This window comes from Glycine max, chromosome 10 (assembly GCF_000004515.6).
Source record: "Glycine max cultivar Williams 82 chromosome 10, Glycine_max_v4.0, whole genome shotgun sequence".
In the NCBI taxonomy this organism is placed as follows: Eukaryota; Viridiplantae; Streptophyta; class Magnoliopsida; order Fabales; family Fabaceae; genus Glycine; species Glycine max.
Genome location: NC_038246.2, coordinates 44847282 through 44860544, shown reverse-complemented (window position 1 = coordinate 44860544; position 13263 = coordinate 44847282). Strand labels below are relative to the sequence as shown.

At 30.3% G+C, this 13263-nt stretch overlaps 2 protein-coding genes and 1 pseudogene across 4 annotated transcripts; all 3 read right to left on the bottom strand.

Moving 5' to 3' along the window:
• Positions 1–600: 600 nt before the first annotated feature.
• On the bottom strand, positions 601–2290 carry GASA16 (gibberellin-regulated protein 16). The gene is made up of 3 exons (XM_014762838.2): positions 2167–2290; positions 1333–1381; positions 601–1147 (listed from the first exon to the last, which is right to left on the bottom strand). Exons 1-3 carry the CDS (start codon positions 2224–2226, stop codon positions 966–968), a joined length of 291 nt encoding a protein of 96 aa, XP_014618324.1. The 5' UTR covers positions 2227–2290; the 3' UTR covers positions 601–965.
• A 1171-nt stretch (positions 2291–3461) lies between these two features.
• Positions 3462–7333, bottom strand: GASA15 (gibberellin-regulated protein 15). Of its 3 annotated transcripts, none has more exons than XM_006589393.4 (4): positions 7316–7333; positions 5886–5962; positions 4864–4912; positions 3462–3784 (listed from the first exon to the last, which is right to left on the bottom strand). In XM_006589393.4, exons 2-4 carry the CDS (start codon positions 5943–5945, stop codon positions 3603–3605), a joined length of 291 nt encoding a protein of 96 aa, XP_006589456.1. In that variant the 5' UTR covers positions 5946–5962; positions 7316–7333; the 3' UTR covers positions 3462–3602. The 3 variants fall into 3 exon arrangements, with proteins under 3 accessions (XP_006589456.1, XP_014618322.1, XP_014618321.1); XM_014762836.3 differs by lacking the exon at positions 7316–7333 and adding an exon at positions 6211–6332 and having other exon boundaries at positions 5886–5955; XM_014762835.2 differs by lacking the exon at positions 7316–7333 and adding an exon at positions 6211–6314 and having other exon boundaries at positions 3463–3784.
• Positions 7334–7803: 470 nt separating this feature from the next.
• LOC100788068 (uncharacterized) lies at positions 7804–10631 on the bottom strand (annotated as a pseudogene).
• Between the last annotated feature and the right edge of the window lie 2632 nt (positions 10632–13263).

Below are 13263 nucleotides of genomic sequence, written 5' to 3'. Positions count from 1 at the left end.
TTAATTTCTTTCTTATGTTTTTTCTGTTATACTTAATGAGTTAGACATTTTATTTTATAGGGTATAATATATTTTTTGTCTTTATAAAAAAAATTAAGTTTTTTATTATTCTTTCTAAAATTTTCTATCCATTTTTATCCCTTTAATTTTAAAATATAGCACTTTTGCTTGTTAATGATTTAAATAACTCTTAACAGAGATCAAAAGTTATTATGCTTTCAACAAAATTGTTTAGCACTCTTCATCAAGTCTTGATAATAAAAATTGTCAACAAACCTTAGATGTAAGTATTAGAAAAGATATACTTAAAAAAAGTACTATTGTTTTTGAAACGTAAGAAAAAAAATATTAGAAGAGACTTGAGTAAGTATTTATTTATTTATTATCAGTGGCCAGTAAGTATTTATTTAAATTATTTATTCAAGGCACATTATTGCATGACTAGATATATAAGTAAAAAAATTGTATTTACAATAATTTATAATTTTTTATTTTAAAAAGTATACGATATCATTTTAAAAAAAATAAATATTAGAGAGGATATATGCACAAAATCAAACTTATTTATATATATATATATGATAAAGGAAATTTTTATGCTAATTAAAGAAGCAAACTAGTACTAACATTGACTAACATTATTATTAAGCCTCAAATTAACATCATACATTCGCTTTATCATATATATATATATATATATATATATATATGATAAAGGAAATATAGTGCAGCATAAAAATTAAAAACAACATCAAGATCTTAGTCATCCATTTTCCCACTTTGCTGGCCAAGGAGCTCGTTAATTTGGTGCTATCTATGTTCTTCCCTCGGTGCCTCATTCCTCGATCGACGACCATATTACCACGTAGTTACGTTCAGACAAAATATTATTAATTGCATTTATTTAACTGCATGCATGCATATGGTGCTAGTCTTAGCTAGACGTCTCTGATCGAGTCATCATTTCATGGGCACTTGAGCTTTCCTCCATGTGTGGTGAGTCTAGCATAGCAAGGGCACAAATCTCGGTTCCCAGAAGTGCCGGGTGGCACGCACCTGCACTTCTTGCAGCAACTATTGCATGCCCTAATGCACATTTTTTGCCTCCTAGCCTTACTGCACCTGGAATTGCACTTGCCACCGCAATCTGCACCATATATATATAATTAAATTCATACATAAGCATAATTCTTCACCCAAGTTGGGAAGATTGTGAAAGAGAATAAAAGGGCATAAAAGTTCAAAATTTTCTTTGAATAAGTGAAAAGAACATTACAATTTATATATAACACAAAATCCAATTATATATTATTATATTACTCTCAATCTTACCTATCTTCTTGGCAGCATCCATGTGTGGATCTTCACCATAGATCCCCAACTGAAATTTTTTCCACAAAGAAGAAAAATGGAAAAGAGAATATTAGCAATCTTCATATATATATATATATATATATATATCAGTCAGAAAAATAGCAACAATATACTATAGTAGAAAGGTTCAAATTTAAGTTCTGTCGAGCTAGGCAAGGTCAAGAGAAAGATAGGAGGGTAAAAAGTAAAAAAATAAACAACACTGAATTCATAGCTATTCCGCATAAATTAAATAACAGTAGTATACATGAAAAACGTTTTCGGAAATTAAAATCATACCAAGATTATAATTCAAGATTTCATGACATATGAAAAATTTGTTCCCTGAATGATTTTGGTCTTTTGGCTGGTTGGTATGATATATGTTGGTTTTTGGAAAGGTTTCATGGGAGGGTCGTTGATCATTTATAGTAATGGCTGCTGAAATTTGTCTGTTGCCATGTTCTGTTACATACCAGGCTATAAGAAATCACTTGCAGGTGTTTATTTCATGTCAGAAAATTCTAGTCATATATATAGGCGTGTAGCTTATTAGGCTATTGCAACAAATCATTAGTATACTGGTTTTGCCTCCTTTTTCTCAATAATAGTTTTGTCTTATAAGAAAAATTAATGAAAAGTTGCATGAATCGGAAATAAAATAATGGAGGAAATTAATCCAAGAAAAACTCATCATGAACTGGATAGATATATAGATATCATAAAAACATAGGAACATATATAACAATGAAAAACACATAATTTGAATGAACCACTTTTTTTTGGTGGAGGTATGAATGAACTACTTTATACCTCTTGTATAAGGATGAAGCAGAGAATAACTACGACCACTGTGCTTTTTGAGATGGCCATAGTTAATTAGTGGCAAAGCAAAAACAAAGGTTTTAAGACAAAGAGAGAGTGACAGATATAATTCTGGGTCTGAAGCCATGAAGCTCTCATCACTATTATTTATATGGGAAAAGAAAGGTAATTTCTCAGAGTACAGGTTACACCTGTAGCAAGAAAACGTGATCCCCAACAAACTACCCGATTCATATGCATGCACACTTTGAAAGTTTTCTAGCCGTACGTGAATGAATGTGACTAAGCAAATTATCTATGTTATTAATTTGCCTGAAATATTTGTTTGCCTTTGTCCGAGGACACAGAAACATATTGGCATGGGTAAGGTATTTACCATTAATGGAATTTATTTTAATAATTAATTATTACAACACCGCCCTTTTCTTCATGGCCATGCATGATTTTAGTTCAATAAAGCATTGAAAAGCCTTAAAATCTTAAATATAACGCCCACTATGCTAGGTAACACACTTGTAGTCACAATAGGACAACTATGAAGAAAAATGACATTATAACTTTGACATTGAATTCTAATTTGTCTTCACTGAATGTATAACCCTAAATAATTTATTAGTAGTTTGGTAAAGTTGCACTAATATACGAGTCCCTTTTTTCTTTACAAGACCAATATATGATTCTTAAATAGGAGTACTATAAGGGTATTGGAGAGTATTTAATATATTTCAATAAATATTTTTAATTGTTAAAAGATAAATATTGATGATATGTTGTTTTTGTCATCACATTAATTATTAGTGTGAAGTATCAACAAGATCTAATTTTAGCTTTATTCAAACTAACAATATTTGTTGGTGATATGTTATGTTTCAATAAATATGTTGTTTTCATTAAATATATCTTTTATTTCTTTAATTAACCAATGTTTCAATTCTAAGAACACTCATTATATTTCTTTTCTCATAATTTCAAGAATAAGTGTCATATTTGAAAAAATAATTTGTTCCAAAATAAATGTTATATCTAACCCATTTTTATTAATACTCCTAATAAATATTACTTTAATATTTTAATCTAATATTAATACTATTCTTTTATATCTATTTAACAAGTTCAGTTTTGTAAAACTAATTATCTCTTCCATTTATTTATTAATTTGTATAAAAATAACCTAAAATAATGCTTATTTTTAGACGGAGAAATATTATACTAAGATATATTTTACATCAGCAAAATATATAAAAGAAAAATAAGACATGTAATAATAATGTAAAATGTTTTTACATAATTACTTAATCATATTATATATATATATATATATATATATATATATATATATATGGTGATAACTGATGAATATTTTGAATATTTAATACTAGTTTGCTATAGCCTCATACACTCATCAGCTACATAAATTATGTTGTTCATGGGCACTTGAGATGTCCTCCATGTGTGGTGAGTCTAGCATAGCAAGGACACAAATCTCGGTTACCAGAAGTGCCTGGTGGCACGCAGTTGCACCTCTGGCAGCAAGCATTGCATGCCCTTAGGCACATTACGTTCCTCCCAGCCTTGCTGCACCTGTAATTGCACTTTCCAACACAATCTGCATCATATATATTCATATATAAGCATATACTATATAGTTGTTCCCTAAGTTGGGATGATTAAGTCAAAGAGAATAAATTTACACGGACATAAAAGTTCAAAATTGTTGTTCAATAAGTGATCAAAAGATTATCAATAGTAGAATTTATATATATCACATATAAAATTGTTTTTTAATTAATGAATTGCTTTCCAGATAATTAATTACTCGATCAAATGTTTAGTGTGTTTTTTGTTGAGCGATCAAATGTTTAGTTAGTTTTTTTTAGCACAATTTTTAGTTACTTATAATCACTAATAATTGTATAAACAAGAATTGTGAGTCCAATTGTATAGAACTCGCAGGTTATATTATATAGAATAAAATTGTATTTCAATCAATTATTGTATGTTTTCAGGAGTTTGATTTTAGACGAAAATAGAGAAGAGGAAAAATTTTCATTTCTAATAAATATTCTGCAATTTGATCATTTTTAAACTAAAATAATATATTGACATAAATTTAATGTCCTAATCTTTTTCTTTAAAAAAATGTACCAAACTTTTATTTGTTTTATTAACATATAACTTTCTAAATTTAAAAACAAATATTCCCCCTTCTCTTTTCTATAAAACAATATATATCCTTAGATTATTCAAACGCAGTTTAATTACATTAAATTAATATTATTATTCAATTTTGAAAAATATAAATTAAAATTTATCTCTTTTTTAGCCCTTTTCAATGATTCATTAGGCTATTAACCGATTCATATATAAACAATTGTTTTAATTATTATTAGATAATTAATGATTTAGTTGATTTAAAGTAAAATATATTAAGTTATAGATTTGTTACAATCTTCTTTATTTTTTAAAAGCAAACTATTATTTTAGTGGAGAAATTAAATCCAAATATATACATATATATATATATATATATATATATATATATATATATATATTATACCGACTAATTACTAGATTAATTTTGGTTTAATTGATCCATTTAAACATACTTTATCATCAGTAAACTAACAAATTAAACTTCAAACAATAAAATGCTCAGAATATGTAAAATATTACTCTCAATCTTACCTATCTTATTGGAAGCAACCCTGTGCGAATCTCCACCATAGATCCCCAACTGAAAATTTTCCATAATTAAGAAAAATGGAAAAGATAAAATTAGCAATCTTTTAATTTTTTTTACCAGTCAGAAAATCAGCAAACTGAGTACTATACTTGAAAGGTTCAAAAGTTCTGTCGAGCTAGGCAAGATCAAGAAAGACAGGAGATCAGTAAAAAGCAAATAAATAAGACAACATTGAATTAACGACTTTTCCACATAAATACCAACCGTATACAAGAAATTTGCTTGCTGTCAAGAAATTTAAACAATGTTATGCTATATGTTGTAGGTTTGGAAATTTGTCATGTGGGTGGGTTGATCACTGCATTTAGAGTAATATAATGGCTGCTGGAATTTGTTTGTTGTCATGTTGTGTTACCACGTGCTATATAAGAAATCACTTGCAGCATGTGCTTATTTCTTATCAGTAAATTCTAATCATCATATATAGCATGTTTCATAAAATTCTAGAGGGAGTGTTGCTTGTACATTTTGCAGGAGGAAAGCTCGCTCTAACAAGTTGGAATAGTTCTTGTAAAGTATACACGAAAGTTATTTGGAAAGGTTGATAATAAAAAACAAGTGTCATCCTCTGCTATGCATTTTAAAGTTGTCTGGAAAGGCTTCACAGGCTACATGCTTTATCTAGGAGTTTTTTGGTTTTTTAATGTGTCAAACATGGTGGGAGTGTATTTTAATTGTTATAATATGCATTCTATCTTTGGTATGTGAGGGACCTTTTTTTATTTCTATCTCATGATGATGGTGTTATTTATTAATCAGGCTATTGTAACAAAACATTAGTATTTGCCGAACTTTGTACATCTTGTACTTGCCTCATTTTTGTCATCAAAATTATGTTTTCTTACAAGAAAAATGAAAAAAGATGGGGGAATAATATAATGGCCAATAATCCAGGAAAAACTCACCATGAACTAGATAGATAATAAAAAACACATCATGAATGAACACTACTGTAATTAATTACCTCTTGTATAAGGATGAAGCAGAGAAGAGCCAATACCACTGTGCTTCTAGTGAGGGCCATAGCTAATTACCTGCTTTCTTGAATCACAAGCAAAACAAAGGTTTTAAGACAAAGAGACAGTGACAGAGATAATTCTGTGACTGAAGCTTTGAGGCTCTCGATCATAAATATTTATAAGGGAAAAAAAAGGTCATTTTTCAAAGAACAGGTTCTAGCTATAAGATAATGTGATCCCCAACAAACAACCCGATTCATATGAATGCACTTGGAAAGTTTAATTTTCTAGCCGTGAACGAATAAGATTAAGTAAATTATGATATATTACCTGAGCTTTTTGTTTGCCTTTGTCTGAGGACATAGAAACCTATTGGCTAATGTATTTACCTTAAGTGGAATTTATTTTAATAATTAATTATTACAACGCCGCCCTCTCTTGTACATATAGACTTGCATTTTAGTTCAATATATAAAACATTAAAAAGCCTGGAGTATTATAAGGCCACTATGCTAGGTAACACTTGTCGTCACAATAGGACAACTATGAAGAAAAATGACATTATAACTTTGACACCGAATTCTAGTTTGTCTTTACCGAATGTAAAGCCTAAATATCAAAATTACTATAATAAACACTTTGAAGGTATCGGAGAACATTTAAAATATTTTATTTAATACCAAAAAATACTGTTCTAAGAGCATTCATTAGAATTTTCCTCATAATATTATTCTTAAGATTTTACATTAGTAGAATATATATAATGGCAAAAAAATGTTATTTGTCACGACTTAGGCAATTAACCAATTCAACTAGTTTTAGGAGTTGAATTAGATCCCACCAATCCTAATGTTGGTTCCTGTTTTCAAATTTGATTTATTGATAAATGATCATTCTTTTGTTATTTGAATACCCTTTCGATACTTGTTGGGGTTTAATAGCATCATGTTTGAACAAAGCCTAACCGATTCAATGTATTATTCTGTGGACAGAGATAAGAATGCTAATTATTTCGGTGCCCAGGTATTCCAGACCTATGAAAATTAATCTAAGAGACATATATTTCCTAACATATATATATAGATACACACATAAGAATGACAATCAAATTCTTAATCATGTATTTTAAAAAAATATTATCTATCAACTACATCACCCCATATAAATATATTAGAATATATATATATATATTGAATGCTAATTGTTAATCATGCATGAATGGAGCAAAATGTTAATTAAACGCCCAAGCAATCACACGTGTAGAGTCACATGATACACTTTAAATAGGATTTAGATTGCCTCATATTACTTTTTTTTAATAGATTGCTTCATATTACTAACATGATAATGTTATATAATAAGAAAAAATATACAAATTAAGAAAAATCAAATAAATGAATATAACCAATTACACTGAAGAATCGAAATAACTTACTATATAGTATATGACAAATCCTAGTCACCGTGCCCAAAGTAGCTTTTGGAATTAGGGAAGTTTACTGCAAACTCTCAAGAGCAGATTTATAAGGCCAACATGCATATATGCACCGAAAAACTCAAAAGAATTGAATGAAAGAGTTACGTCAATGCAGCTAATTAAATTATGCTCCCTGTACGAAAAGTTTGGTATAAATAAATGTTCTCCCTCAAAGATGTGCCGTGATTGATGATGTGTTTGGATTGCAAAAAAACAGCGGATGCTATGACCCAACGAAATCTGCATGCAAGGTTTCAGTTTGGTTTGTGCATTGTATGTGCCAATTTTTTAAGCTTGAAAGATGAATGGAATATATTCCATTTAATAAATCTCACTTGTGATTTTATAGTTTTTAAGATTGAAATAATAAATGAAATATATTAAAAAATGTTAGAGAATATGCTTCTTTTATCACTTCTTTTAGTTCTTTATCTATGTTGCAAATATATTCTTTTTACACAAATTAAACGTGACAACCCTGCTGACAAAAAAAAAGTTGTAAACCATTCCCTTTATGCTATCTTTTAATATTTAATTATGAATAAAATCAAAATAAAAAGGAAATAAAATTAAGTTACCATCCATTATTTGCAAATATTATCATGAGAATGAAAACAAAGATAAAAAAAAAAAAATCCACCTAATACCATTGGAAGAAAAGAAAAAGAGAGGCATGAAACAGAATGAAATGCCTTACACCATGTACCATTTTATTTCACCTTAAGCAATACAAACAACAAAGACCTATAATCATTTTATTTTATTCTAATATATTCCCTTTCATAGGGAGAGGAGATCTGCATTATAGTTACAATTATATCAAGATAAGATCAAATATTAAGATTTACTTCATTCCATGGTCTGGATACTACAGCAATAATCATAATTGCAAAATCAACCTCTGTAACTTGAGAATAAATTAGTATTTCTTGCCACTTTGCATCCAAGAAAATGAGAACCTTTCTTCACATACAACTCTGCCTTCTATTTAAGTTGAAGAGTGTGTATGAATGAACAAAGAAATTGTGCAGCAGTTAAACAGTTTGCAAAAAGATACATCTCATTCAATCATCTAGAAGCGAGCCCAGCATCTAGTGCATGGTGCAATATAGTCTCCCTTACAATCAATATTGTAACCCAAAACTTTTGGATTTCTAAGGAGAAGTTTCCTAAGAGAATTTCCCTTAATACTCCACTGCTCCTCCAGGATCTTTACATTACCTTTCAACTCTTCCTCCAAATTACATCCAAGAACTTCTGGAAACTTTTTAAGCAACTTGGACAGATCATTATCAGAAAGATTTAAACTCCTCATGTAGTCTAATATTCCATTTACGGTCTTGAATTTCAAAACTTCCTTATTACGTTCTTCTCTCCAATAAGGGGAATGAATAAGACCAAATGCTTTTCCAAGTATCTAGTCCTTTTCTTCATCACTGAAGTTAAATGCAGAAAGAGCTTGTTTACAAGCTTCCCACATACTTTGATCCTAACTACTTGTGATTATATCTTCTATCTGTGCAGTTGAGTGCAATATCCATTGTTTGGGAGGAAGATTTGAGGTCCATGTTGCTGTTGCTACACTTGGCGAAAATCTACTAGAAAATCTGATATTTGGCAGTGGAATACTTGATGATGCAGCAGCAATATCAGCCTGCATGATCATTACAATTTTCAGACTCGGACAACCATTATTAGCCTTGTGTATGAAACTTTTACACAAGTTTAGGATAAAAAACACAGAAATGTAAGTTGAAATACATTTTATGAATGCGTAATAATATTGTCTGTGAAGACAGAATAAATAGCCCAACTGCCCCGTAGCTAAATTCAAACGTCTACACTGTTGTAACTCAAGGAGAATTGTCAAAACATGACTTTTGTACAGTTTAAGAAAGGTTCAGATATACAGTGTATAAATTTTAAAAAATAAAATAAAATATGGGAGCTCAATACTTAGGCCTTCAACTCTGATATTTAACTCTTAAAGAAGCAAGATGAGGATGAGACGCCATAGAACAAAGAACAGTGAATTTTACTTTTCTGAAGCTCCTACACAGAATATTTTAAAAACTGATATTAATAATTAAGTTGTGAAAAGACTAGTATTCTCTAACAACATTTCAAAGTCTTGGATTTTCAGTTCTGGATCTTGATCTATTTCTGAATGTGCAAAATATGAAATAAAGTTCCTTGCTAGCCGTTATACGACAGGGAGTAAGAAATGTAACATATGTTGGGTAATCTAAGCATTTTGTGCAAAGCCTGAAATTCCACCAACAAAAGTGCCAAACCATGAAAGCATTCTTATACACTTCAATCCTAGAAGAAAGACATCTGGATATCAAAATTCGCCTTATGGGAAGTCAAACATGTCAGCACACTATTCAATACAAAATCTCCATGATGATAGAATGAATGCATACTGACGGATTCCTCTTTTAGGAATTAGGACCAAATAGAATCCACTCTTTGGTTTATAGCATAAAGTAGTACCCATTCTCTGAATAAATAACCATCCGAAAACAGTGAGACACCCATCATTCAGCCAGCTTCATGGATTATGGACAATGAAAAGGCTAACATAGTCCTATCCAAAGCAAAGATGGCAAACTTTACACCCTTGACTTGCCAACGGCAAGCATTTTCCATCAATCGACTTCTCTCCCATTTCCACATGGCAATATCAAGCAAACACATACAGATACACAATAACCAGCTGGAGAAAACTTACATACAGTTTCTTAGGTGCTTTTGGTGTTGTTCTCCAATCAGAATTGGAGTTTCACTTTAGTAATCTATGTTAACCTTTAATGCAAATCTTTATTTCACGGAGAATTTCGATTGAAGAACAGCACCAAAAATGCGTATAGAACTGCATCTAAGTTTTGTCCTGGCAAAAATTGAAAGAAGCTGTCTTCTATACTTGCCTACATCATTACTACTTACATTTTTACTGATGACAGAACAAAAGAATCCCCCAAAACTTCCTAATTATAACACACTTTTTACTGATTAACATCCATTCTTAACTTTTTACAAAACCGTTTTCAATCTCTCCCTTGAAAGACCCATAAAGAGAAATCTAAATCTAAATTTTGTTTTATCCATCATCCCAGATAAATTTAACCAACCGTTTCCTAGCAAACATACACATAAAACTAGCCAAAAAAAAAAAAAGAAAGATGTTATAAAATGCATTTACCTTGCAATAGCAAAACTGTGCTGCAGAATCAATAGTAAGTAAAGGGGAATTCTACCGCTTTCCTAGCATCCCTGCACTAGCAAAATAACACATAAATATCTGATTATAGTAAACAATAGTAAATTGCAACATGGAAGAGATAAGAAAGTGAAAAGCAAAAACAATTTCTCCCACCTACGCTACACCGTTAAGATTAAAGCAAAGTCAACTCTTTAAAAGAGTCACAAAAAATCAATGACACCCAAAAAAAGCAAATTCAAAGGAAATTTAGTGGGGATTCAAAGACATGTTGAATTGTAGAGCTTTCACTCTGCCTTAGTGGGGATTCAAAGGAAATTTTTGTGGGAAGGGAATGAGGCAAATAAAAAATTATTTGGGTGAGTCGGAAGGATATTTGCAAGAGTAAGAAAAGGGGTGGGCTAGGAGTAAAGAATTTGAAAGATTTTAAAGAGGCCTTATTAGGGAAATGGAGGTGGTCACTTTTTCATGAAGAGGGTAGTTTGTGGTGTGAGGTGTTAAAATCAAAATATGATAGTTGGCATGGGCTTTTGAGGGAGGGTGAGCTTTTGCCGAAATCCTTGTGGTGGAAGGATTTGAAGAAAATTTGTGGTGGTAATGGGAGAGCGAGATGGTTTGATGAAGGAATTGATTGGAAAGTAGGTAGCAGAGAAAAAACAAGATTTTGGTTGGATGAATGGTTATAATTGTTTGGTTCATAGTTTTCCTAGACTATATCTTCTATCAAATAATAAAGATGTTATTGGTGATATGGGGATGTGGCGGGAGGATAGGTGGAATTGGGAGTTTAATTGGAGAAGGGTGACTTTCGAGTGGGAAAATGAACTAATACATCAATTAAATTTTACTTTTAAATCTTGTATAGGTACAAAGGAATGGATTGGATTCTTGGATTTGGAAAAGCTGCCCCTCGGGGAGTATACCACAAAATCGGCATACAAGTTGGTAATTGAAGATGCTGGAACTTTGCCACCTTCAGATTTATTCTCCTTGTTATGGCAAATAAAGATTCCCAACAAAGTAGCGTTCCTATTGTGAGATTCCTGAGGATCGTTTGGCAACAAAGGAAAATCTTTTACACAGGAATATCATCGCTAATCATCAAGATTCTCTTTGTTGTTTATGTCAGCTTCATAGTGAGTCAGTTCAACATCTTTTCCTCACGTGCCTAGTGGTGTGGCAAGTATGGACGGTCTGTTTTTCCTGGCTATCCCCATCTTCGTTATCAGTTTTTCCAGGATCTCTTGAGTCTCATTTCAACATGTTCATGAGGTTGGCATAGAATGGTCGTGATTATCAATTCTTTCAGGTATTGTGGAGTGCAGTCACTTATTGTATTTGGAAGTGTAGAAATGATTGCATTTTTAGACAAATCCAACTTGATATGGCTGCTCTGGTTGAAGATATTAAATTCCACACTTGGTTTTGGCTTCATAATAAGCACCCTGGTCACTTGGTTTTGGCTTCATAATAAGCACCCTGGTTTTCATTATTCTTTTGCTATGTGGACAAGTAATATAGTGGCTTGTTTTGGTGGTGAGGATTGATCATCACAAGTTGGCTTACAATTTGATGATTATAGTCTGGGATATGGAGATTCACCTATGCACGTGGGGTTAGTTTGCTAAATGACAGCAAGTTTAAAGTGGTGACTAATTCATATGGGTGAGGGGCACATAAATGTAAGCAGGATATTGGAAGAGGAAATTGTTGTTGCAGTTCCAATTAGTATGGAGATATAATATTGTTTGGAGTCAAAGTAGGTTATCAAATATTTGATCTTGTTATGATCTAAATATAGCATAATCAACTTTTGACTTGTGTCGTTTGTTTTTGGTACCACTGGTATCTTCTCTCTCAAATAATTTTAACTTTTTTTGTCGATTTTAAACAAAACAATACCTATGATGTTAATTTTTATCTATAAATTAAAATATGTTTTAAAGTCAAGTATTTATTTTACACATCTCTTGGACTAACTATTATCTTTAACAAGTCTCTTTAGACTCAATCTCTAAATATGTATTTTTTGAACAAGTCTTTTCTAGCTTAAACAAACTTTTCAAGTTCTTATGAAGGTTAAATATTACTTTTTGTTCATTTATATTTTAGTTTTTTTATTTATTTTGATATATTATATTTTTAAAATTTTATTTTGATTATCATTTATGTTTATAAAAAGTAAGAAGTCTATGTGATTTATGATGAGCTTCAACGTGTTCTTAGTTTGAGACCTAGGGTGAATATGTGATGTTGTTCATGAGATTGTTGGTTAGAAGATGAGAAGATAATGATTATGGTACTTGGTTAGGGTGATGTTAACCAATAATCCTTAGGATAATGATAAAGAATCAAAAGCATAAATTATTTTGGGCCTATTTTTTAAGATTTTTTAAATAAAATACTTTTTAAACAAAATAGAATTCTATTTTGTGTGCTTATCTAAATTTTTTTTTATAAAAAAAAGTAGTTTCTTGCTTTTTTTTATTTTTAAAAAGCAATTGCTATTTAGTTATTGAAATATCATATTTTTTAATAATTTTTTGATGTTTAAATAAATGGACACATTATTAGAAAATATATCAATAAATCTTTTTTTAATGTAACTTGTTAGTGAAAGAATTATATTTATTGATTCTTTAATCAATGTTCTAAGATATTAGTTAGTGATGAAAACAATATG